Source organism: Trachurus trachurus (genome assembly GCF_905171665.1).
Source record: "Trachurus trachurus genome assembly, chromosome: 6".
Lineage (NCBI taxonomy): Eukaryota > Metazoa > Chordata > Actinopteri > Carangiformes > Carangidae > Trachurus > Trachurus trachurus.
In genome coordinates, this window is record NC_139897.1 from 12,402,088 (window position 1) to 12,430,069 (window position 27,982).

The 27,982-nt window shown below is 40.2% G+C and overlaps 2 protein-coding genes across 3 annotated transcripts; both read right to left on the bottom strand.

Annotated features, from left to right (window-relative positions):
* Nucleotides 1-11,830: 11,830 nt before the first annotated feature.
* morf4l1 (mortality factor 4 like 1) lies at nucleotides 11,831-16,475 on the bottom strand (the record flags this gene model as incomplete). Of its 2 annotated transcripts, XM_083973158.1 has the most annotated exons (12): nucleotides 11,831-12,291; nucleotides 12,380-12,464; nucleotides 13,268-13,440; nucleotides 13,562-13,650; nucleotides 13,747-13,848; nucleotides 13,941-14,032; nucleotides 14,188-14,213; nucleotides 14,327-14,404; nucleotides 14,710-14,796; nucleotides 14,892-14,959; nucleotides 15,052-15,098; nucleotides 16,345-16,475. In XM_083973158.1, the coding sequence occupies 12 exons, from the start codon at nucleotides 16,382-16,384 to the stop codon at nucleotides 12,207-12,209; spliced, it is 972 nt and encodes a 323-aa protein (XP_083829284.1). In that variant the 3' UTR covers nucleotides 11,831-12,206. The 2 variants fall into 2 exon arrangements, with proteins under 2 accessions (XP_083829284.1, XP_083829285.1); XM_083973159.1 differs by lacking the exon at nucleotides 15,052-15,098 and having other exon boundaries at nucleotides 16,345-16,467.
* A 1,913-nt stretch (nucleotides 16,476-18,388) lies between these two features.
* pias1b (protein inhibitor of activated STAT, 1b) lies at nucleotides 18,389-27,862 on the bottom strand. Its single transcript, XM_083973015.1, has 14 exons — nucleotides 27,818-27,862; nucleotides 25,742-26,174; nucleotides 25,536-25,620; nucleotides 25,312-25,359; nucleotides 24,419-24,509; nucleotides 24,178-24,312; nucleotides 23,964-24,069; nucleotides 23,535-23,608; nucleotides 23,213-23,373; nucleotides 22,383-22,516; nucleotides 22,132-22,303; nucleotides 21,510-21,649; nucleotides 21,093-21,130; nucleotides 18,389-20,420 (listed from the first exon to the last, which is right to left on the bottom strand). Exons 1-14 carry the CDS (start codon nucleotides 27,839-27,841, stop codon nucleotides 20,073-20,075), a joined length of 1,989 nt encoding a protein of 662 aa, XP_083829141.1. The 5' UTR covers nucleotides 27,842-27,862; the 3' UTR covers nucleotides 18,389-20,072.
* Between the last annotated feature and the right edge of the window lie 120 nt (nucleotides 27,863-27,982).

Below are 27,982 nucleotides of genomic sequence, written 5' to 3' on the forward strand. Positions count from 1 at the left end.
CAAAAACCCACCCGATTATGAATATCATTTCTGAAGCTCATCATGATGGGCAGCTCCGTCATCGTCATGTTGACACTAGCTGACTCCACCAAAACTCCTGGCTAATCATAAAAAGGGTCAAGGGGGAGGGAGCATGTTGGGCTGCGACTTCAGTGCACGTTGCCAGTCTGTACTTTTTTTATTTTATTTCTGCTGCTGTAAAGTTGGACATTTTAATATGAGAGCCTATGGGTATTGGCTCACTTTTGGAGCCAGCTCCTTGTGGCCAGTGGAAGAAGTGCAGTTTTTGGTAAATTCTGTACTTGACTTATCGGCCTCTGAGGTTATTCCTTGGTTTGGCATTGTACGAAGATAATAAAGCTCACAAGGGAGGCATTTTTTAGCTTTACACAGAGCCAAGATGCATTTTCCACTCCATGTGTCTACCCAGTCTTTAAGTTAAGCTAAACTAAGCTACGCTAAGAGAAAGTGAATACGTGTGTTTTCCTCAAATGTCAGACTTTTTCTTGAGAGTACACAGCTGGACAATCTTTAACGGTAATTCATGCCAAATCTATTTATAAGTCCAGATGTATCTATTACAAGCTTGTCAACTGTCTTTCTAGTTGTTAGTTTCAGTTTTATAGAGCGAATAATTGTATCTTATCCTCTGGATACACAACAGCAACACTCCCGAATCGGCCCATATAAGGCCACTGACTTGTTTTGTTTATGATTCATCTCTGCAGGCGATTATAATTTTCGAGCCAAGAGGACACAGCGCTCACACCTGTTTTCTGAAACCTGTTTGGGAAAGTTGTGGTGTTTGCATTCCTAACGCTGAAGTGCTTATTTGGTTCAGCTCTCCAGGCTTGGCCGAGAGGTGTGGGAGGATTCACATGCAATGCTGTAAACACTGGCTGCTTCAAGCCCTCTGACACTGATGCATCGCCTACCAGGCTGCTATAAATCCTTTTACAACAAACTCCATAAAGCTCTTTGGTGCCTAAATATTTATGGTTGCCTGAGTTTCCCTTGAGGGTTGTTTTCTGTCAAAGTACCAACAGCACTAAGTCATATGGAGCGTCTCCAGACATCTTATCTGGAAGTCACGGTAAAGGGCCCGGTGGTCTGGACATCTCCAACCAGAAGAGGAACACACAGGAAGGAGGGGCTTTTAATGAGCGCTTCTCCCTCCGTCACTTCTCCTCGCCGACCTCCTCTGTCAGCGGACTCAATTGACCCAGCAAACAAACATCCTGCGGCCTGACCTCTGCTGCCCAGACAGACAAACAAACACACTTTTCCGTGTCAAAACAGCCAAGCCGGCCTCTGTCAGGGACCACAGTGCACTCAGTGTAGGACAAACATGCTGGAAATACCAATAGACAGAAGACAATACTGAACATGACGGGCTGTAACCTCACCTGGCTGCTGCGTGACTCACAGATCAGGAGGTCAAATGGTGTTATCATTGCAGTACATGCCATCAGTGTGTGGATATGAGACAGCTGTGGAGTAAACACAGGGGTAATGGCGGTGGATCTCATAGGTGGATGCCTGCCTTCCTGAAACATCTCATTTTGCCCATCGCGGTGGTGCTGTCAGCTGCTAAACACGGTGGCTCCTTGAAACAAGTGTCTCTAAAAAAGCAGCAGCGGGCCTGATGAGTCCTCAAGCATCCTCCCAGTGCTGTGATTACTGACGTTTACCCTCTTTAATATGTGTAATTCCCATTTTCTCTGATTCATGAGTAAGAGCCCTCAGGGGGACCACACTAAGTGGCAGTCTGCCAAAGCCCTCCTGTAGGAAAGGCTCTAAGTCACTTCTCCCTCAGCAGTTAGACAGAGCGTGACAGTTACAGGTTGTCTCACTCTACCTTTATTATTGTTATTAGCATCTTGAAGCCCTGATGATAGCTTGATTATACAATGCCACTCGTTAAGTGCTCACATACAGGTGTGACACAATTTAAGTTCATGACTGCATGCCTATAAAAAGGCACAGAAAAGTAGTAGCTAACAGTGTTTCACAAACACTGGCTAATGTATTGTAAATTGCACATTAGAGTCCATTTAATAACCACTGCTTAGTATAGCCAGCATGAATGACCACAGCTAAGACAGGTATTTTCTTTCATCCATTTTCCAATACAGCCATATATAGAGACTTTAAGTCATAAACATGTGTGCTGTCTAATTCCATACACTACAACAGCCCAGCACTAATATTACATCTAACAGAGGCTTGTACCCTGTTTAAAAAAGTTAAGAGAGCATTATATTAAGGTTAGGGTTATTATTTTGTCTACACCCCTCCTCTTTACTGACTTGATGGTGGTCAGCTATGACCTGACCTGAAACAGTAGCACATCTGCTTGCAACACCCAAGCAAAGACATGCGGCCTGTTGCCAAAATAACAATCTCAACTTCTGTTAAACAGCGGAACAGAAACGAGAGGAATTCAGAGACAAGTCAATATAATATTGGATTTCTCCCACTTCTTGGCAGGAGCTAGTCCTCATCTTCACCAGCAGAGAGGATGTGAGAGGTAGTGGTTACATTTAATGTCTGGTTAGTGTATTCTTTTCATCTCTGGGTTACAGAGTGTGCTACAGGCCAAACACAGAAGGCCCACTGTTGGAGAACAGCTACATGATGACAGACCCACCAAGAATGTTGCCCTGACCGCCATATGTAATACAGCACCAGAGTTCCCTTATTAAGGAGTGAAATAATTTCCACCAAAGTGGTTGGTGGTGCTGACAGCTCAGATTAATGCTCTCTGTAAAACAGCCAGAATAACAACTGCTCCTGCACGCATCGTGAAAACCAGTACGTTTGGCTGAGGGAAGCCTGCCAGCTCTACAAATTCATGCATATTTGGGTCTGTGAACATCTGCCAGCGCAAATAATTTATGCTGTTCTCTCAGCTAAGGGGCAGTGGATCCCCTCTGAAAAGTTTTCTCCAACTTCTACAGTAAGCCTGTGCCTCCCCCCTCCTCCCTCCCTGGTGTGAAGTGGTGCAGACACACGCTCCAACCACAGACCAGGCTGAATGAGGAGGATCCTGAGGCGTGTGGGAAAGTCCCAGGCACCACTTCAGTCGACCGAGAGCCAACTGTTTCCTGTCCCTCTTCAGGCTTCAGGGTTAGAGCGCGCTGTCAAGGCCATATCCATAACATCCTCCATGCTGCAGCATGAATGAAGCCTTGCCTTGGGTGGGATCTCCGCAGCAGCCCCAGACACAGAGCAGATATCTGCATGCACGCCTCACTGTTGGGACCCTGTAGACATGTTTCTCCGCTGGAGCGGTGAATTTCTTATGAGCATCGTGGAGGTGGATCAAAACATTTGAGCTCGCTGCCACTTCTGCACTTCCAACAGCTCGGTTGTTGTGTTCCAACACAATGGTATCAGGTGATTAAACATCCGATGGGAGACGTATTGATATTCAAAGCGCCACCTCCAACAGATGGCGTATTAATCATTAATTGATTCTCTGCCATTTCTGTTTGATCTAAAGCACAAAATTCTGAGCTAATTTAGCTGCTTGGTGGTGATAGCTCAACTGTTTATGAGCATAGAGGGAACCTATCATTTTCCTCTAAAATTATAATAACACACTGCTCTGCTCAGTCCCTGCAGTCAACAAACCATGGTGGACGCCAAGCCAACTCATACTCTATTATATCAGCTTGCAATTTAAATAACATCTGTCAAAATATTTGTGTTATTATATATTTGACAGCTAATCATAATGCTTTAAAAGGTACCTGGAAGTGGAAAGAAAGTAATAATTTAAGAAATGAACACTTTGCCCTTTGACTCACACAGTATTAGTGTTTGGGAGGAAGGCCTAGAAAAACCTCACATTAACTCTGCCAAAGTGTATGTGTATGTGTATGTGTGTGTGTGTGTGTTTGTGTGCATCAGGCGAGGCAAAAAGCTGTCAAGAAACTGTCCTCCCCTCCTCATTACTCCTCTCGTCTTCACCCTCTTCTCCCAGTCCAAACCGCTCTCCTGCTCTCCTCCAGCAGACTGGCAGGAGGTCAGCATCAGGCCAATCCCCAGCAGCCCCAGACGGGAGCTGCTGTCAACAAGCAACATGGATAGTTTGAACACCGAGGGCAACGCTGTGGCATGCCGAGGTCAGGAGGAATCACTCAACCCAGAACTGACCAACAGCACAGTTGGAGGAGATGCAACTGTCATGGTTCAGGACTCCTAATGAGATATCACCATTACATTCCTACAAATCTAAAGAATGCTGCTCGCCGTCCTGTTGAGAGACTCGTTTAGAAAGGAGGGTTTTAATGAAACTGCTATCACACTGTGTGCTTCCGTCTATTTCAGCTCTGATCTTTAACTTGAAACTAGCATGTAATGGTAAATCATATTTTGTTACATCATTGCCGATGCAACTACATGTGAATCACAGACTTTATTACACATACATAGCTAATCTGTCTAATGCATCAGTCTTTGCTTCATGAACATTATAATATTAATAGTGTTGAAAATATTTGGTGATTCAACTTTAAGGAGCTGTATAGGCTATTTTGTGTTATGTTTATAATATTTACTCTACCTTGAAAATCAGTTGGGTGAACATTAATCAGAACATTACAACTTTCATGAAATTTAATGAACTTCAATTTATTGCTTAGATTGACTTCCTTTTAGCTTAGTGTAGCTTCTCTTGCTGCCTGTTCTCAGCACAACAGTTTATTTCTCAGCTAAGTCTGCCCTCTGCAGGTTACAACGTGAAAACTGTGTGTTTTGACAGATATATTTGTATTGTGCATTATTTTCATAAAAATATCAGAATATAAAAAAGACAAGAGTAGAGGTGCATTAAATTCGAGTATGCTCAGTCCAATCTTACTCCATTGTTCTGAAATTAACTCAAGCAACACCATTTCACATTGTTGCAGCTCAGCAGGCCTCTGGCTGTACCCAAATATCTCTGATCAATGATCACAAGAAAACTACCAGAAATGGTCATTTATCCCATTGTTGCACTATTTGGAGACAATTTTAACTAAAAGTGTTCTCATCAAGCTACTTGTATTAATCCAACCAATGAAATATGAGGGCAATATTAGAAAAGTGGAGAGATGGAGCTAAATTATGGATGAATTACTCGTTAAACCTGTTGGCAGACGAAAGATTAGACTGTGATTACAACATAAAAGAAAGTGTGATTCATCTTCTTTCCAGAGTGAGTTTGGGTCTTTTTGGTCCAGGTGTATCTTTCTTACTCTATTTTACTGGTTTATATTGCACTAAATACCTGCACTTTAAATATTTATAGCACAGTGTTAGACTTATAGGTAACAATTTACTTGAATGTGTTGTATTTGTAAGCGGTATATAAACATTTCAGCAGTGGTTGATAATACCACACACTAAACTGCATGTGTAAGCAGATACAAGTGTTTATGTATTTGTCAATAAATATAACTAATTCTGTGGACATCCATGAGTGGGAGCTATCTGAAGAGCTATCTGTATACGCATAATAAATGCCACTAAACACAACAGTATAAAATATGTCTTCATAGGAGTTATAATAGCAGAGAAATTACAAATATTAATATTACATATTTTTAAACAGCTGGTTATGAAAATTATGTTTAAAACGATCTTATAAATTCTTAAATTAGAAAACTTTAAGTAATTGAACCTTCGTGTTATATTGAATTATTTTATGTGGTATAATTACAGATTGAAAAGCAGGAAAAAAATGGATAACATTTTAGTAAGTTGGAGGAGTAAAAACTTCAGAACTTGAGGCTGAAGATCCATTCCTCTTGAGAGGTGACAAAGGTTAAATGATACTTCTACACTGCATTTATTTTTGTAGAGAGGGAGATGGCTCATCAGAAAAATTTACATAGAGACAAAAATCTACAGCACAGAGATGCAATCATACCCAGACACTCAGGAGCGATCAAAGCTGCGGGCAGACGTGGGGGAACAGCAGATGAAAGAGCTACACATTAAGCTGTTTACTAAGGTGACATGAAAAGGTGTTTTAACTCAGTATTCAGCCTAATGAGGGACAGAGACGGGGGGTTATCTTATTAGATATTCAGAGCTGCCAGTTCCCATCCTCTTACATCCCTGCTCCACATCAAAAGGAAACTCAATTTTCTGGCAAGGTGATGTCTAATAATAGTGAGGTCCCTCTTGATTAAATTAACATTTAGCTATTTCATTAACACGCTCACTTGCACTCTGGTGCCTCGTAGCTGAGGTGACGTCTCAGCGGTTTCACACATGGTGTGTATTGTGACTCTAGGACCGTGGGGATCAGGTCATCTACTAATTCTGATTGACTCGAACAAAAGACGGTAAAAGCACCAACCACATAGAGTCAAGCTCAGAGTGTCCTCAATTAAACCCAAAGTCAGATGACCACACTCAGGGAAAAAGACAATGCTTCGTCAAACAATAAAAGATAAAAGATTAAAAGGCATCAAGCCTTCATTCTCTCATTCATTCAGAAAAGTCAGAGAATAACAGTGAATAAATATTTTATAAAAAGGTATTTCCTTCTGGATTTTATTTCGGAAGAGAACAGAAGAGGTAATTTATGAGTTACTCTTAATTAGTTAAGCGTAATAAAGAATTACAGATAATAAAAATAATGTTATTTATCAAATTGTGAACCTGCAAAGTAAGAGTAACAGTTACAGCTTCAGTTTATTTCACTCCTGCTCAATGCATGTGGAATAAAAGCATAGAGGAGCACTGAAATTGTAAATGAACTATGCACTGGGGTGGGTTGTGTTTCAGCTGCATCGGGGACTCATCACACACATGATAAACCCAGAGTGTAAATTGAGTAAAGGCCCCTCCATGCTCTGAAGCCTCCACTATTTCTTAAGTCTCCCACTGAGCTGGGATCCTGTGTGCAAAACCACTACTACGCCGCATTGAAAACAGATGGATCAAACAGTCCTTCCCCTTTATTTGGACTGCTCTGTGTTATTGGAAAGAATTTCACTAAGAATTACCAAATCTGGCTGCCTTTCAGGAAAACAAATGGACACAGATGTAGTTTTCCATTTTACAGGCTGTTTATGTCTTGCAAATTCCTTCTCCAGAAGAGCGGGGTATGTTCTTTCATGTTTTAATGGCTCCAAGTGACCGCAGCCCTTTGTGGCAAATACTCTTTTCCAATACTAATGACATACAGTCACACAAGGCTCTTGGCAGCAGTGTGCTACTGAGGCTGCGTGCCCACTGTGTAATTAGTCTACCACTAACTCCTAGTCTGGGGAAACATTCACAACCACATTAAACACTGACGGTTTTTCACCTCAGAGAGCCCAAAGCAGATGGATACACTCTGGAGGAGTCATATAGAGCACAAATGGCTTTCATCAGTCAGTTAAACTGATAACATTTGTTGTCTAATAGGAGGGGGGTTCTCAGCGGTCCCTGTTGGAGTTTGTCTCGAGTTTGGAGTCTGAGAGAAGCTGGAAGACCGAGAAGGATCGGATGACAGTCTTTTTTATTGGCATTACATCGCTACAGGAACTTAATCTTTCCTTGGAGTGACTGTCTCTCATGTGCTTCTGTTAGAAGAAAAATTACTGTGGAAAAAATCTAAGGAGCCAACAGTGTCAGTGACAAGACTGTAAACTTCCCAGCACCTCACAGAGATATCACTGTACACGGAGAACCACAGCGCTCACATTTGTAACTGTGTGGTTTTACAGCTGCTCTGTACAATCCTGCCACCTGATGGCTCTCACATAATACTACACCACATCAAGCATTTTATATTCAGTGGCAGAGGGGGTAACTAAAAAGTAACTATAGCCGATAAGGAGTACAATATCCTTCTTTCTAATGTAGTGCAGAAAACACATATAGCGATGACTGAAAAACTCAGAGTACCTTTAACTGTTTGTGACTGAACTGAATGTATTTTCCAGCATATTTGCTCTAATACATAAAACAGAACCACATATAGATGCTAAAATATTCTGTTATATCCTGTGTAGATCATCCCCAAAGGAAACCAAGGACATTTCTGAGACCTGGTCCAAGCGGTTCCTGCAGACCCGTCGTAAGTGTGTCTGTTGGTTGGCAGATCAGAACAGACACAAGGCGGAGGAAAACCTGCTCAAACCATCACCCTGACTTCAGCCAGTCTCATTAACCAGCGCTGTATCATGTATACGTCTCTCTCATCTACAGGGTAATGACAGCTCTAAGGCCCCATGACGGGCAGGGTCACATGAAAGGCATCGCACCGGAGGAAGAACCTCCAGGTGACCCAGCCTCCAACACGGGGTATGAAGTGTCGATTGCAGCGGTAAACGGGGCCAAGAAAGGCTCTGAGGTGTCTCCCCGAACGAATCTGCAGAGATGTCCTGTGTGTGTCAGTCTTTCTGATGGGCTGTTAAAAGCTATTGGGGCGCTGTGATCTGAGAGCACACTCCAGTGAAAACGCATCTGGTCCTGGTTAAGGCAGGGGGAAATTGGATTAAAGACATTCTTCTCGAAACAGTCTGAATTGTACTTGCCATAACAACTGTGAGCGGCTGACACAGATGAAACCACAAATCAGCCTGAAACTAATATTTAGCTTCTCTTTTTCATGTCAAGTAAGCCACAACAGAGGAGAGGACGCCAGCTGGAGGGGATTCTGCTGAACACATTGTGGAGTCGAGAGGTGAGAGGAGGAGGAGGAGGAAGGTGCTCTGGCCTGGCTTCAATAGCCTATTACGTTTCTCTCCTCCTCAACAAAACCCTGCACCACATGCTTTCCATCACCACAATGTTATTCCACCACTGGCACTGACTCCACCTTGTTCAAATCATCGGAGCAGGAAAATGATTTCAGCCAGTGTGAGACCAAAAAAGGCTCACAGGTGTCTATGTAACCCCAGAGACTGATCACATTCACCAATTTGCTTGAAATTATTTTTAAATGGAGTAATAAAAGCTTTGAGGCAGAGCTATAGCACAGGTCCAAGATTGTGCCTCGTAAATGTTTAAATTACGACCACATGTCCCACTCAAACTAAATAAGTCATAAGTTACAGTAAATGTTTTATGTTAAAGACGGATTCTTGGCGGCAGTCACAAAGCCACAATTAGCTGAAATAAAGTGGGCTATAGTCTCTCATTACGATGCTACTCAAGCATCAGGTTAACTAAACAAACCAGACAGACAGGGCACATGAGCAGATAATCTGGACAATTAGTCAAATACCAGTTAAAATTGAGCAGAGAAGTGGATCAAGAAGCAGAGGACAGGATACTATGAAGCAAACTGCTCAACTAAAGTAAACTGTTAAAGATATCAAATAATGAGTAAGGCCCAAGGCCACAGGTGTTTTCACTTGACTGATTAGACCTCTTCACACGACCATGCAGGGTTTCCCTCAGGGGTTTCCAGGGGCGAGCGCTACTTCACCTCCACCAGTGTCAGAAGAATCTATAACATATTAATGGATATACAGTTCAGGAGTAACTTTGTCCCCTACTTTGTCCTGGACTATGCATCTAAACTGCATATAAAACTATAGGTCACATCTATCTATCTATCTATCTATCTATCTATCTATCTATCTATCTATCTATCCATAGGTCATATAAGTAAGATGAGTCAAGGGGTCATTGTAGACTGCGATTTTGTCAATTTTGCAATTGTTAAATCAAGCACCACCTGGCAAAGTAAGGGGAACAAAAAGAGGAAACCTTTTATAAGTTAATAAAAGTGCTTCCAAGCACTCTGGTCAGATGGCATAAGGAAAGCTGCAGCTTCTCTTTAAGTAAATTATCTTTAAAAAAAGAAAAGAAAAAGAAAGAACAAAAAAGTACCAACAAACCGCAACACACCCAACTTCAGTTGTTACTCACATCTGTCCCAGATAGCCTAGATGTTTGACGTTAGATATCATCAGTAGAAAACCTTTATGTTAGACCAAGACAACCACGGTGCCGCAACTGCTAAAAAACAACAACAACAAAAAAAAAACCAAAACAGGCCATGTAGTATTGGTTTACCTCCGATGAAAATCTAGTTTTTAATTTTTTAATTTATTTATAATGTAGTTCTTGTTTCACAAAAACAGATTCAGGGGTAGTCACATACCTGAGTACAGTGGTGTGAGGGGACTTTTACAGGGAGACGAGCAGAGCCGGGCAGCCATTGTAGTGGGTCTCAGGAACTGTAGCATTTATTTACCAACAACCCGCCTCGACTGCACATGGCCTACAGCACAACGAGCATCTTAGCTTCTCTGCTAACCAAGAAGCTATCGCTCTGCTGTCAATGTCACTGCTTTATCTCTGTCATACCTGATGCGCGCTCTACACCAGCTGCTCCCAGGAGGAGCTGCCCAATGCTGCTGCAGTGCCACAACTGACCTCTGAACAGTAGAAGCTCAGTCATTGATAACATGTTTCTAGTAGGCTACGTGCCAACACAATACAGTCAGATCAAAAGTAGTGTATTTGGTCCACCTACAACCTAATGTAATTGATGACCTGATGACTATGCATATAAAACTATCTAGATTAATAATGACCTCTGTAATTCTCAGCATGGACTGTTGTAAGAGAGTTGACATTCATTCTTGAGATTTGGAAACTGTTTATGTGGTAAAACAATGTTATTTCAATGGTTTTTGGAGCATTCAACTACATCTATTTTTTTAAGCATCTACTATCTATTTTGAATTTCTGAATATAACTTTTAATATTAAAACTAGACCCACAGGTGTTTGTTTAAAGCCAGCAGCAGCTGTGCCTGAGTTAAAGAGCCTGGAGTTTGTGCAACCATCTACAAACCACCGATGTGAATGCACATATAATTTTACATGGGTATCATGTTTACATGAATCTGGAAGTACAAATAAACAGTATGGTTAAAAAAAAAAAAAAAAAAAAAAAGAGGAGAGAGGACTTGAATATAGAGGATTTAAATAGGATTGGACACAGTGAAGCTGGAGGCCTTAGTCCAAGAGTCAGCCAGCATGGTGGCAATCAGTGAAATATCTCTTTCCCGGTGTTAAAACTTGTCGTCAGCATTATAAAACTCCTGGTTGAGCTTTGGGAACCCCTCCCTGTTTGGCTGCATGTTGTCTAGCAGTGCAGACGTCAGAAACCGGGAGGTACAGGAACCGAATTTCAAACAGGAAATGTATAACAACATTCAAGTTTGTACATTCATGACTGCAATAGATGACGTTGGAGGTAAGAATAGTTTTCTTTTGTTCTTTGCAGAACAAACTGTAAGATAACAGTCATATAGTCACAGATAAAGAGTACAAGTATTTAGTAATGCACGCGATTTTTAGGAATTACTATTTCTCTAATGAAAACACCTTTTATAATATTTAATGTGTGTTATGTTGCTATTTGTTCTGTTTATAGAGCAGCTTCCACTTCTACAGTAGGTTACACTTACACATGAACACAGATAGTAGGGCCTAAAAGTATGAGACCACTCCAGGTACTGGTAAGTGGTTTCTTACTTTTGGAATTCACTCTACGGTGTATCTGCTTACAATTACACTGCACCACACATGCTTAAATGCTGAACAGGGGGAATCAAAGTCTTACTCTTTAACTACCTGCATCATCGATGTCATCTGTTCTTACACTGTGATCAGTTGTGGAACACGAAGTAGTAGGAAACATATGAAATCTGAAACTCTTTTGTTAGAAATGTTCAGTTAATGATTCAAATTGATGAGTAACAGGAAATTGCCACCGTGTTAACATTTCTCATGGTTCTATCCAAACATGGTTAATCTTTGAAATACTTGACCTAAGTACCTCTGAAGCAAAAACAGATCAATAACTAGAGAATGAAAGACTTTTATTAGAAAATGATGACAGCCTACAAGACAAATTTAGCCAGCATCTGAACCAAAACAAAAAAAAAAGATGAAATTCCTTTTCAAGAGATCTTGGAAAATATCGGACAAAACAAGTATCTTAGAAACTAAAAGGTGGTACTGAAAAACATACCAATACAGGAAGAGCGTACTCAGCAGCTTTCCACATGAAAGAAAATTAAATTTGTCCAGGGATTAGTGTGACATCGTGCTCTGGTTCTTCCTTAATAAAAAGCAACAGATCTCGCACAATCCGTTCTCCAAAGGCTTTTTGTGAAATCCCATCCTCTCGACAGGTAAAAATGTCACCTCCAAACGTCAACATACAAAGGCTCCTAAAATTAAAAAAAAAACTTAAACTGCCTTGCGGTGGTACTCTGGAGGGGCAACTTCATAGTCACTGGCATTGAAGAGCGACGCAGAGTTCTTTACAAGATACCTGAAATGGAGCAACACTTCACTCATTTCTGCTGCAGAGGAATCAATACATGTTTTATTAACAGCTTTGTCAGGTTTTGAATACTCACTTGAGGAAGTCTTGTAAATAACTGAGCAGCAGTGCAAGGCTCTTCTCATCCAGCGGAGTGTACGCCAGCATGGCTCCGATTCTCACTTTGAAAACCAAACAAAGACAGATTTCTAAATGCTGCACAACCACTAACCTTGTCTTCATGTATAATGCCTCTACAAACACTTCAATATTTCCACTTAACCGGCACAATTCAAGCTTATAAAGCGGGTGGTCGATGAAGAGGAGGGCTGATCTTTACAAAGAGAGTTAAAAGCGGCTCCAGCAGAGAGCACTCTTATAACTCAACTATTATGTGCAGCACTTTTTTTATATATATATAAAAATGATGTATTAACAGATTAGGGAGTTATGTTGGCTTGATTTTTGCACCAGTTCATAGATTTTCTGTTTTAAGCCAAAAACACCTCTCCAAATGTCATCAGACTCTTTTTATTTTAAGGATATTAAAGAGCATGACTAAAAAAAACTGTTACAATATGTACCCTGTGTCAAAAGAGGATGAAGTCTGTTTGCAGATCTGGCACACAGAAGCTACAGTTCAGTGTTAATTAAATGTTTTCACAGCCTTCACAAAAGGCTTTTCTTGTAGATAAGGAGAGACATTTTGGGGTCCATTTCTTCATTTTATCTTTTAATCATCATCATCGTCATTTTTGAGGCCGATATTAATATTAATACTGAAAAATGTAAAAATCAGACAGTTATATATCAGCAAACTTTTTTTCCCACTTAAACACACAACATAAACCAATATTTTGACAGGAATCTGGGAAATTATCTTTTTAACTATGTAATGGCATTAATGTTTCTAGCCAGTAAAGTCAACGCTGCTCATCTCAGCAGTAAATAATGCAACAATGTGATGTTGTGCGAGTGTGTGTACCAAAGAGCCTGAGTAGGTGAGGGGCGCCATAGATCTGAGACATCGATGTATCTGGGTGGTTGGCCAGGATGTCTGCGTACTGCGGCCTCTCAAATTTGTAGAGAAGTTGTGTCCCCAGCATGACGTTGAAATATTCCCGGATACCAGCGACCACCTCATTCACAGCAAACTCCCTAAATGGTGAAGAGGAAAGAAAGTTATGCCTTTACAACACACTGAGCTGGAAAAGTGGATAAAAAAAGCATGTCATGTTTTGGATGGCCGTGTGAGACAAGTAACAGTGTGTATTTTTACTTGCTGTCAGAGTTTCCTCTTGATTTCTTGTAGTTTGCATAATCTTCAAGGACCGTGTCGACGTTCTTTTTGGCAGGTAGGTGGAAAAGCTGAAGGCAGAACACAAAAAAGACCAAACACACATGGCATGACAAAACGTAAGAACAAAATGCTGAGTGATTGGTTCAAGTTTGTTTGTTACTAACTTGTTTTTGCCGTGTAATCAGGTCCCAGTCGTCCACAAGCCACGGTTTCAACTCCTCAGGGATCTTTACTTTCACCTCCACTCGATTTATGAAGGTCTCCTCCTGAGCAGACAGGATGAGATTAAATAATAAGATAAAGTAAATAAACTAAAATGAACCAAACTACCAACCAGAACAATAATTCACAAACTTACACTTTCAACTGTTGGGTCAACACGTGCCCTCTTCTTTCGTGGAGGGTGTGTTGGGTCTCCTCCTGAACTTGTACCTTCACCTGGTCCAGGAGCTGCACAAACAGAAACATGTTCACCTGTTACCTTATTCATAAAAGTGATAAACTATTACTGTGATATTATTGCGACAGCCTCGAGCAATGCCGACGATGGAAACACATTTGTGCAAAACCTGTAGAATAATATTTAAATGGCGTTGCATACTTACTCTTCTGTTTGTTCTTTTTGGTTTTCCTAGAGGGGAAAACAAACAACACAAAATGATTAACAGCTATAACACCCCTAAAGCCGTTTAGAGGCAAAATCACAGCAGGTGACAGGTAGAATGACAGATGATTTGCACTCACACATCATTTTTCTGCGATGCAGCAGGTATCTTCTTATTCGGCGCAGCACCCCTCATTCTTCCTTCTACATAATGGTCTCTAAAGTAAGAAAATAAAACAAACCCATTAAATGAGAATACATTATTCATATTAAAGTCAGTTCATCTGTTTGACTTCACAACACAATGAGCAGTACATTTATTATATTAGTAAGTATTTTGTGAACCTCATCTGTATTTTGTTTTGGCTGTGCTGTCAATCAAGTGGCAGGAAATTTTAATATTTTCCATTGTGCTACCAAAAGTAGATGCTCTTCTTGTCACTGCTTGTTACTATGGGCTTTATAATGAGTGATAGTGTGAAGTTAGTTGCTAAGATTAAGTAAAAAGAGAGAGTAGACTTACTGATTTGCCCTCTGAAGCTCTTTCTGTTTCTGCAGATTACTGTCCACATACTTAAGCACTCTGCTTTCAGGAACCCATTCGTCCCAGCTGAAAGAGAAAACATCAAGACAGACATCAGGCACCTGTGAAATCTTCCCACTATTAATGTTAAAGTTTTGATTTATCTGAACGAAAGAACTTACTTCTTATTCCACCCACTGTAATGAATAAAATATTTGATTTGTTTGTCCTTGATGTTTATTTTAACACACTGCAAAGAGAGACAGGATTCACTGTCAAAAAAAAAAAAAATGACAGAGACATAGAGGATGATCACAAGATCAGAGAACTCCGGCAGCCTACCTTAGCTTCGTAGAGCAATGGCCCATGAAAACACAGCACTCTTTCACCTGAACAGAGTGGTGGTCAATAAAGTCAGCATGAGTGCAGTCCAAGTACAACAAAATGAAACTGTGAAGCCATCTGAACTACTTGCACACACACGCACGCTGAGAGTTCGTAACTAGGGTCAGGGTAGACTGAAGTGAAACAATTAGTACATCTTAAATTTAATTTTAAATCCTAAGCACTCTGATCATAGACTAACACCAATCTCATTCAAAGCCCTGAGAACAGTAATTACCAAGCAACTGCTCAAAATGTAAAGTGATCACACATGTGTAGAGTCTATGAATTAGACTACACACTACAGTAAGACTTTAATAAAAGACTAGACTCGATCTGTGAAGGGTAGGCTTTTTGATTAACTCAATTATAATTTTACATGTTTAATATTTCACTAAATGGAATTATTATGGCTTTAAAATACAAAGACACTAATTGAATAATTGTGCACATCAGACAAAATCCTCACACTGCAGAAGGCAGATTTTTTAGTGATCAGTAAATCACTTACAATAGATCTCACTCAGTAATTGCTTGACTGCTCTTTTCTCTAAATTGCATCCAGTTAATTTACTCAGTTAAGCGTCAATTAAGACAGCCATAGTCATTTTTCTAATTTATATGACAGACATAACGTAATCAAAACAGTCTAAAATACTGTGTGGCATATACTTTGGTCCTAATAACAATAACGGGTGCTATTCTACTCTATATAATTCATGACCTCAGTGATTAAATATATACCTCAATTGGTAACTAAAATAAAAATATCTATTATGTACTTCTTTCACTTGACTGACCACACAAAGTCCATTGCAGTACGGACAGTATCCTGACCTCTGTACACATTAAAGCGAGCTGCAGAGAGCGGAGCATTAGTGAGGGAGCAGCAGGTTATTCATGGCTGACGAGGAGGCTCTGGAGGCGGCGGTGAGTCACTGAGGTGCATGAATGAAGCTGCTGCTACTGCTCTCAGCTAACGGCCGACGACAGCATCCTGAAATTAAAGCCATACACTGTGCTACGGGTGGGCTACTGTTACTGTAGGAAGCTACTCCACACCGGACTAAAGTGGCGCCTTAAGCCGGCCGAGGTGTGTTTTGTGTGTGTTCGTAGCAACAACAATGAAAGCTAACGGCGCTAGTTGCTCGACGGCGCCAGTGTCAGTTTCCGACCATCGACCAGCTAACATTTCAAACAGCGCTGACCGAGACCACTCATCTCTCGGAGGAGAAACAGGCAGCTAGTTACCTTCTTGAAATTTGGGCTTCGGGTCCTGTTTCGGCGCCATTCAAGGATTAAACTATCAAAATATGGGAAAAATTGCCAGCTCCCATTCCAGTCAGAAACGGCGCCGCTCTCTAAAACCGTCATGTCCAACGCGATGACGCATTAATGCCGCGACCTAAGATGGACGTCGTGAAACCAAACGGAACTACGTGCGCAGACTGCGTAAATACGTGAAACGTGAAATTAAAATAGACTTTCTTTGATATTATTTCTACTTTACATTTCAGTGGAATCTCTTATTTTCAATTTATTTTTATTTATTTATGTATTTATTTAATTAAAAAGTGCCGAATTTCTTCTTGTTTAGAGGTCTCTTGTCTCCTACTCTCAGGTCAGGTAACTGCTGAGATGCTTATCAATCAACCAATCAGTGCTTATCAAAGAGTAACTAATTGACGACTTTCCAGAATGTTCAAGCTCCTCAGAATGTAATTTTATAGACAATATTGAAGCCATCTACAGAGTTACTTACCTCCTGCCCCCCATGCCTCTTCTTCAGGATAGATGTTTAAAAAAAGAAGAAAAAAAAGAAATTCATTTCCACTTTTCTGAGTGTTTGAATATCCATGCATGCATCATTGATAATGTAAAGAAGAAGAAGAAGAAATGAACAAAAACAGCTGAAATACAGATTATTCACACTGTTATTACAAAATAGCCTAATATAGACAATATAGACACAATCCTTTATCATAGTAGGTAACCTGGAAGTAAGAATTGTCCCTGAGGTTAGGATTAGGGCTATGCTTATATTGTATCTTTTACAAATATTTTTACATGTGAAATAAAGAATACAAATACAACATGATGACTATTAATTACTCATATGGTCAGTTAAACAGTAGGTCATGTGGTCAGTTATACCTGACTAATGTATGCATTAGTTTATGGTACACTCACCACCATAGGGACAGTGGTTACGCTTAGAAAATTCAAAGGTGCATGTATGTAAACAAACACAACTACATCCCTGCATGGAACCAAAAGTTGACAAATTAACAGCCTGTATAGAGCAACCATCAAACCTAATGCGCAAATCCAGCACAGTGTTTCAAAGTTCCCCCATCTATACACCTGTCTACACCTCCCACACCGTCACATGATAGAAAAACAAACAAACAATGTGTTACTAATAACATGAATAATGGCTGTGTTCCAGTGCATGGCACAAGTATTGTGCAGATTCACTGACAGTCCTGACTGGAACTGAGCCGCCCATCACTAACACAATTACTACACAGCAGTTAAGATCTAAGGCAGCTTGTTATGGAGCCAGGAGTATGCCACTGGAAAATCATCAATTTTTATAGTGTTTAATTAGTAAAAATTTATAAACTAATACATTCACTATAAACTGAAATTAAATGTGCATTTGAATGATCAAGTGAAGTCAAATAACTAAAAAAATATTAATTTGCCAAATTAATGATTGTACAGCATTTAATTATGTCAGTAATTATAAATGAGTACCGGTAATTCAATTTTAAAATTAAATCACTAAATTAATCTGGGAAGTATACTCTTTGCTATTCCATTCATGTGTATTCACAAGAGCTCCTGCTAAAAGCCCCTTTTAAATGTGTTTACAGATGCTGTTCCAAAATTCAGGTAATCCCCATATTTTAAAGAGAAAATAGGGAAATTGATTTATTAATTGACTAATTACTAACTTTTATTCCAGAGGGAGGACATGTAAAGCTCCTTTTATATTTTGCCAATCTCAGGACTGAATCCAACACCGGCTGAGCCACCATGTCACAATTGATCGTCCAACATGTGGTCAACAGCTGGGAATAATAGCAGTCAATACATCTAATATAATTTTTAAGCTGCTTTACTATCTACTATTATACTATCCCACCTAATTTACATGTTAAGCTCGTATTTCTTGTCAAACAACCAGAATTAAAATAAATTGGCCCCTAGACCAACTACAACGATGCACTTTCTTAATATCTGTTTAATTCTTACAAATATCAAACAGCACAGTAGACCTTGTAGCGGTTCAAAATGATCAAAGCCTCTACTGAGTTATTGACATCATCTGATAGTAAAACGGACAGAGAAACAAAAAAATGTTACAATGCATGTCAAGCAACAATGACATCTTTAAATAGCATTAATTATATAATTACAAAAGAAATATCACATACAATGACAGCAATGCATATCCACGAATCAAACAAATGCTGGAAATATATATGATAATAAATAATCCTAATTGTAAGCACAAGTCAAGAAAAATAAAGGGAGGGGAGGCGTCTATAATAACTTCAATAGTTTTAACTTCTGGGCCAAAATGCATGTTGTGATACACTCAAAGACTAAGCTATCACAGTTATCTTAAAGGCTGTTGTAAATACACTAAACAACAAAATAAAGGGCTATGCTTCCCATGGACTCACTAAGAACCAGCATAGCACTCAAACAGGTGAGCTTCCAGGTAATTTCGCAAAGACATGCAAAGCTGAAAACTACTCTTGACGTTTTTACTGCAACTGTGAACGCTTCACTGCTCCACGCAACCTTTATGTAAAAATGCAAGTGCTAAAAATCATATCAACACAAAGATACCATGAAATGTCATTGAACCACTTGCACTCACTGAACACTTTTTAATCCTTTCAATTAAATAAATACTTCAAGTGGACCAGAAACTAGCCTTGTCTTCAAAGTGGAGCAGAAATTTGTTGACGTTGCCCGGCCACTTCACTGTAGTCTTCTGTGCATATTCTAATAAGTCTAATATGCAAATTTAAATAGCTGTTCCTTAAAAGAAAGTACATGATATTTTGCAAATCTTAGTTGTGTATAGAGGTCAAATTATATCACATAATAGGAGGAAAGCCACTTGTTGGACTGGTTCCATTCATTCACAATGAAAATGTCTGATCATACAAAACTGAGTGACTCCTAATTTATATTTGAATACAGTCTGAACTCTGTGACTGTACCTTCAATGTTCATATCTCAATTGAGTGAAAGGAGAGGGAGGAGAGTGCAGATTTTTGACAACAGAGGGATGTAGCGTTTGCTTTTGCAATTCTAGTGGCAACAGTTTCTAGAGGCATAGGGAATGCTTCCTTAAAAAAAACAGCATACATCCAACATAACTTACATCATAAATAATTCCTTAAAAATAATATGACCACAGCATGAATGTCGTACAGAAAAATCTACAGTGATGGCAAAAACGGCCAGATCTTTCTGCTGTCAAAACATTTTTGACAGAAATGATGCCATTTAGAAAATAAAGAAAGTGTTACACATTTTCCTGTTTTTCTGTGACTTGCCTTTTGTACATCTATAACAATGCCCATTTTCTTTATATTCTAAATATCATGTTCCATAAGGTGTCAGCTCCTTGGGTTCTGTGCACGTAACATACTGAAATAATGCCATTGACATGGAATATCGAAACAAAACTGTAAAAACCAGGTACAAAAGGTACAATATAATCAAAGGACCACATGAAGAGGTGTGAAAAAGTCTTCAGTATTCACAGAAAAATATCAACTGAAGTAACTCACCGGACCAGAAGCGTCCTAAGTTTATATACATATGATAAGTAAAATTGAAAATAGATTTTCCTCTCTGTACATAGGACTGTATTCTTTCATCTTCCTCTTCCTTATTTACAGAGAACTCCTGTTCTCGAGGTCTCCCTTGTCTTTCAGTTCTTTGTTGATCTAGTCAAGAGAGATAACGTCAGATATTGAGCCATAAATGGCCGCTGCCGCCGCCGCCGCCTCTACCGAGGACCTTGACAATCCTGAGATGCTGTGGCTGTCCCTGTCTCTGTCCCGCTCTCTGTCTTTGTCACGGTCTCGCAGACTGCTGGAAGACACCAAACTACTGGTGCTGCCACTGTTGCTGCCTCCGTTGGTGGCTGCTAGCGTGCTGCTCCCGGGGGTGCCCGGCTGCTCCCGTAGCATCTGAGAGGAGCCGTAGGGTAGGAAACGGTTGAGGAGCACGTCGTGGTCCTCTGAGGCGGACGCCGATGCAGCTGCTGCGGCAGCCATCACCATGTTGTAATGCTAACAGAACAGAAAACATGACTGTTACTCAACAAGCAAGCTTAAACAGTACAGGAGTATATGTTGCTGCCCATTGACACTGTCCTCTGCTTCATTCATCTGCTCGAATAAATCATTTAATAAAAACGTGTGTACTTCAGACCATGCTTTGTTAGTTTTCTTTTTTAATTTGAGTCAGTGAGGATAGAGTGAATGACATGACAACGGCAGCGATGAGCCTGGACCAGATTTGAACCCCGCCAGCAAGGACTCCTGACAGCCTGACATCTTATTGTGCTTTAAATACCAATAGGAATTAAATATTAATCTCCTAAATCAATACATTCCAACATAAAGCTATCTACACTGGTGCTGCATATTGATTTATCACACACATCGATGAAGGTTTGGTTTGCTGGAAAATAACATCACATCACAATATCAATATACAGATGGTGTGTGATGATTTTAACCTGTGAAGCACTTTGTGTTACATTTTTTGTATGACAGATGAAGTAAGTAAAGTTGAAGTTGAAGTGATAACAGAGACAATGAATCTGAAGTCTACTGTATCTGTATAGAAATCAAAGTAAACCAGCTCTATAAAGCTCTGTGAATGGAGAAGAAACTATTTGTTAAGAACTTTAGGTCAGACAATTTCTGAATATCGCTCAGCTCTCACATAAACTGTACCTGATTGTCGCCTTGGAGGAAGGAGAAGAAGTTTAGATCTGCAAGAGAGAAGAAGAAGACCTGATTCAGAATACACATCAATCACATTGTAGTTATAGATATTTGAAAAAGCAACAAATGATGCATTTAAAAAAAAAAAAATCAAATCTGTCTCAATAAAAACTACGTACAGTGAGAGAATGATTATCATGATCATTCCCTCTCCTCTGCCATACTGGCTGTGAAGTGATTCAGTGATCTCAGATGTTTTATTTGCACAGATAAGTGATGTAGTTGCACCAAGAGAGGTAATTACGTCTCAGCCAGCATGGACAGAGAGAATATTTACTGTGATCAAGATTTTCTGTTTGAAATAATATGACCATGTGGTAATTGTAGCTACTAAACAGACGACTGTATGTCAGATGACAGGTCTACCTGGCAGGTCACTAGCTGTGTGATAATAGTGGCGGTAGTCCTGGATAAGAGGCGGAGGAGGAGGAATGTAGCTGGTTTCCATAGGGGGCATGCTGGGAGCTCTGGCCACAGGTGAGGTCTGGTTGTGTAGGTTCAGTACTCTGACAGAAAACAAGGCACATCAGGTTAGAGACAAAGGTAACACGACCCAGATTATCTCACCGACTGTTAGGACTGTGATGACAGATAATGATCTTGGTGATGTCAGGATGAGATGAGGCTTGTTTTTCCATTAATGTAATAATTTATTATTATTACTGTTAGTAGCAGTATTAAAACATGTAGGCGGGCAAACACACACACACGCCAGCCAACTGTCACTGAACCTGAGAGAGAACCGTTGCCTATATGCTTCACCTCGCTGTTTTTGAATAAATACTGTAAATGCTCTGATTATTAAATGAAATAATCTGTACTTTGAAGTGTCAAAATTGTTTAACACAATAAGCAATAATAAAATAAGTTAAATATATTCCTAATTCTGCTGTCATCACTCATTATTCAAGGAAGACCAAGCAAGAGAGTGATTAGCTACACTGTATAAGGTCACACTTCCCTTCCCTGTAGCTGTTTGGAGACTCACCCCTTGGTTGGAGGTGGAGAGACGGGTGACAGTGAGGGACAGGGCCTTTTCGGAGGTGGCTCATCATCTAGTTCGTCCTCTGAAGAGCTGTCCAGTGTCAGGTCAATCACATCAACCTGCTTGTTGTTGTCATGAGATCGTTTCTGATCATGTGAGTCTTTCCGAGGCGAATCTAAAAAGAAACAGTGAAGTTACGCACTGCCTGCAATCAAACGCGCACTTGAATGATATGAAAGCTGCGTGCTACATACCGCTGTCTACGCCATTGTACGAGGCAGACACCTCCTGCACCTCTTTCTTTGATCTCATAGGCGCCCATGACCCATCTTCTTTGAACTGGATTTCATCACAGTCAGAACAGCTATTCAAGATTTCCATGAACAACCTGTGAAAAAGAGCATGACATTTGTGAAAACTAAATTTAATACTTCACTACTTGGAACTTTTTCAGGCCGCAGTTTACGCCGAGGCAGTCAGACTGGACACAGCACCGTCTTAAAAAATGTGAGGGACTCCGTTAGTTGGGGCACATTACATTGTGGCTGACCATGAGACATAAAAATTCAAGTATGTTTAAATTAGTAGATCCACGTGTTTGAATACTCATGAGACTTGACAGTGCTTTATATAGAATTTAGGATTCTGCGGCTCTAGGGAGATTTTACAGCAGCAATTATTTTATTCTCCAAGCTAACTGCAAAGTGACCCTGTTCAAATTATATCCACCAGCAAATGTGTGATATCAAATAACACTGCATGAAAAATATGAATGAGGTTCAACTTTTTAGCCAACAACCTTCTGTCTTTTGGCTGGATCACCGTGGTTAGTAACCCCCCCCAGCGGTGCCAACATGGGGGCTCAGTGAAACTAATGAAGGTTGTGTATTTCAGTGTTGGTCTTACATTATGTTAGGCTCTGACCACACAGATGGATACAACAAACAATACACTAATTACAGTTTTCAGCGAAAGATCAAGCAGTACAAATACATACAACTGTATATGCAGTTTGTTTCATTCATTACAAGACAATTCATCAAAGTGGAACAGTCCAGTTAAGTAGATGCAATGTTGTGCTCACCCATCGATAATGAGGTGCTCATACGGTGCCTTCTTGTCACAGACTGGACACACCCAGGTCGGTTTCTTCTCATTCATTTGGATATAAAGTGTAGCATCAAAGCACTGAAGGTGTGAGCATGTGAGCGCTCTGCAAGGGATTGTCAGCCTCATCTTCCCTAGCTTTAAAACAAAACACAAAGGACACACAAAATGCATCACTTCTCATACTGCATAAAACACCACTGTGTAACTCTGTAACTGTTTTGTCTCTTTTCACAAAACAGAATTTGCTTTACAAGGCTTTTCTATTGAGCAGTATAGTGGAGACTAGAAATACTTACGGGACAAAGGAGAGAGACTCTTAGACTGGTGGTGGCAATCTCACTCTCTGGATCAGCGGTGAGCTTTTCTTTGACTGTGAAAAAGAATGAGCAAAACAGAAACACTGAATAAAACAATAAAGGCCATTTGATTTAAAAACAGTTACAACTTAACAACCCCACATATAAAAACATGATAGAGGAGAAATAACACCTACATGATTGTGTTCATTTGACAAAAAAAAAAAATCTTTTTCAAAAGGATTTAATATTTCCTGGGAGCTTTGTGTGATAAAGGGTACAAATATCAGAAGTTATGATATATGAACTCAGTTACTTGTTGTAATGGTCTTTTCCATTTCCCACTAATCACTCAAACATGCAGTTGCAATTTCCATGTTCTTATATTATATATATATATCATTATTATATAATCAAGTCATGACTTACTCAGGGCTCTTGAGTGATCGGGGTTCCTAATTCCTTTGGCCCGTAGTCTTTGCAACAACACTGCAGACGACTGCTGTCTTACTAAATAAACAGCCATGGAAAAACTCTGACAAAAGAAATAAAAACAGTGAACAAAAAGAAGAAGACCTCTGTTCATGCAATGAAAACTGTTTCATAAAACTTTGCCTGTGTTGATCGATTTAAATATTCTTACCCTCCCAATTTCCGAAGTCCATGACACCACAATTGTGTTGGGGACAGTGGTGGACAGTCGCACAAGAGATGTTATGTTAATGGGACGGCTGGGCCTTTTTGGTTCAACTCCGTTTTTGGTAGGAGGAAGATATCCCTGCAGACAAAACATCAGACATCAGTGAATGTGACTGTCAGTAACTGGTGGTGCGATACACTCAAAATATGACAAGTCAGATTATAAACAGACTGTCCAGACTCACCGGGAGATTACACGGTTTTCCATTCACCTTCACACACAGATTAGGGGGGAAATGATCCTCCTGGGGACAGCTTGTCTCTGATAAACAAAATCTGAAAATGAAGAACATAGATTACATAAGGTGATAAGTTAAGAAGTTGAGAGACTAATGTCAAAGTAATTTGTTTCTGTTGCCACTTTCACAAAAAGGTTGGCTTGCTTGCTTATTTTACCATTTCAGTTGTGTCAAGTACAGCCATCTCCATCTATGATATAGGAGAGCACTTCTTAAAGGATGGCATTCATCCAAACAGTGAATATTTAATTCTGCAACTTAGAAAAATGTCAGTTTTTAAGTCATTAAAGGTATTCTTTCTCTTTCTCAATTAAAAATAAAGCCAACAAAGTGTGTCTTGTTCAATGTAAGGTTTGACCTGAGGTAACGGGCATAACTTGCACTTGCTTGCTTGTAATCTATCAAACAACTAGTCCCCTGGAATTGAATCACTGATGTTCATGGATATTGTCCCGTTTACTTATGTGTCAACATCCAAATATATCTTTTATCTTCATATTGTTTATATTTGAAAATGGCTTAAGTTCAAAGTGATTTAAAACTTTAAGCAGGAGACAAGAGCCCCCCACATCCCTCAGTCCACAGCTCAGAACCTCTTCTCATGGCAAATCTTGATTTTTAAGTCTTAATGTGAAAGCCAGACTAGAACGAAGCAACATTTCTACAATGTTCAGATAAGTCTTACAACTAAAGAAAGAATGAAATCAAAGCATCTACACGTGAACTATTTCTGGTTGATTCAAAACTATAAGCGACTAAACACCCAATCACTATTCACTTAACTTCCAATTACAAAGGAAAGTTTGTGCTCACAAGAAAACTAAGTTTGTTAGACATACCTTAACTGGACTTGAACAGTAAAGTCACATTTGTTCCCAGATATGTCCCTAAAGAATAAAAAGAGAAGTCAGATCAGAGTGGTCAGAGCAGCTCACACACCATTTAACAACTACTCAGTATGTGATTGTACAAGAGTCAGGTAGTTGCACTGTTTTCACTCTGTCCTTTCTTCATCTCCTTTGACAGGTGAAAACGGTTTACACCTGAGAGCTTTCCCACTTACATGGAGCTGCTGATCTGTTGAACTTGCTGTGGTGTTAATGCGAAGGCATAACATGCCTCCTGGAACCGCTGACTGTTGTCTGAAGCTACGAAAAGAAACCAGAGACAGGCCATGACATTCAGAAAGCAAACCTTAAGAACTCATCATCAACAAAACAGGAGGAAGAAGCTTCATCACAAGACACAGAGCTGAGGAAGTGGACTCACCCAGGCTGGTTGGCTTAATGAGCTCATCCAGCACATCGTAGAACGGCAGTCTCTGGAGCTTGACATCAGGGTGTACGGGGTGCAGACCGGTGGGGAGGTGAGGCAGACTCAACTCGTGCTTTGGCCCAAGTAAAGAAACAGGCAGCAGAGGCGAAGGGGAACCGTGGCTGTCGAATCCCAGCTGGGCAAGACCAGCGGGCAGGCTGGAGGCAGAATGAACGCCAGGTAGAGCCAAGTCCACTGGCGAAACCATTTTGGTTGGGAAGCGCCGTCTGTAGAGCTCTTTGATCTTCATCTGCACTGCAGGACTGCAACCGGCCTTGAGGAGGTGGAGGGCTTTGGTCAAAAGTTCATGTTTGCGTCCGTGCTTATTTCGCCCCGCATACCCCAACAACACCTGGAGCTCCGAAACTCGAAGGCTCATTACCATTTGCTGGTGAGAAACGAAGAGTGAAAAAATGGTCTATTACACCCTGGAAAACACATTTTCCTACTCTAATGCAACATCTGACTATTTAAGTCTTAAATGATGTGAAATGAGAAAAGAAAAACTGATGTAAGTCATTCATATCTTTCACTATCTTGCAAATTGTCCAAACAATTACGTTATCATTTTTGATGTATGCTTGGAGGAGGAATATTACTTCAAATTCTCTGACCTTTGTCCCACTACAACTCTAGAAAAGACCAACATTATGAACTTCATCATACAATGTATTTAACAAACACAACCACTCATAGACAGCCCACTGGCTAAACGCAGAAACCACACTTTTCTTAAACTCAATCTAGGTTTAAAAGCCTTGATTTACAAAGCCCCACCACATGCTTACGAGTGAAAACACCAGTAGGGACACACTATCACATGAGTATCTATGCAAAACAATGATTTCTACTACAGAAGAGACTTTTTCTTGAATCATGTGTGTTATTAAGTGTGTCAGATGATCTTGTAAAGATCATCAATATAAAATCTGATAACAGAATTTGACTTATTCACAACAAACATGCATGCATCCTACAGTGATCACATTGTCACAGTGAAATTGAGAAACACTGCAACTCTAATTAATGTAAAATTAATATTATATTACACAAGTAAACACATATTCAAGTACACCTTGGAAATGATAATAATCTCTTCCCCTTCATTCAAACACAGTGTGTTTAAAGCTGCAATGTTAGCAACAACCACACTCGTTTTATAAATCAAGGGTATTTCTTTATTAGTTATCACTGAACGTCCAAGAGGTTAATTTTTGAACGAACATAAACATCCTGGTGACGCTTAAAATCTGGCTGCATACTACCAGATATACGTGGTGCATATTATGTAGATTGTAGATTTATATTGATGCATTTTTTTTTACTGTGCAACAAAGAGTGTTTTCTATCATAATAAATAACTGGCAGCATCAAAATAGTAGCAGGTGAAGGAGAAAGCATGAACGAGCTAACAGTGCCTGACTGATGCTAGTGTCATCTGACTGATTCAGACTCATAATTTCACAGTGTTTACTATAACCCATATGTTTGGACAGTCAGCACCATTATGGACCAGTATGTTATCCAGCCTGGCTATGGACAGTGACTATATCTGTAGGATTAATGTCACAGCTGGTCAGAAATAACGCTAACGTTGGTGGAAGCTAAAACTGGGCTTGCCATCCAGGGAATAGACAGAGCCCGTTTTCAACAGACACTGCGCTCCGCCGGGCCAACTACTGATACTGTCAGGGAGTTAACACGTACAGCACCACTGGGTTAGAAAACACTGACATGACTGTGGCGGCCGTCCATTCCTGACAGAGATATGTGGCCTTATGTGCAGGTGAGCCGCTCAGCAGGGACAGACTAACGCAGCGTCGGCAACAATAACAAAGCTAATGCTAATGAGCTAGCCAGCCAGCTAACAGCCTGTCTGGCCTAGTCTGCTTTGCTGTTTTGTTGTTATACGCTTTAATAACAGCACACATCGGGTCTCTAGTGTCAACTACCATTGGTGCTATGGTTTTAAATTCAAATCTCGCTGTGTGAAACGTCTATTTGTCAAGCTAATGTAGGGCTTCGCTTTACCTTCAGTTCCGCACTCTCCGCCATCTTGTTTCACTGGCTGCGCATGCGCAGAGCTCCGTCCTCCAGGGACAGAGAGGAGTCATAACAGTCCGTCACCTGCGGGCACCAGGCAGCAGGGGGCGCTGCAGCTGCACCACAGATAAACAACTGGAGGAGGGTGAACGT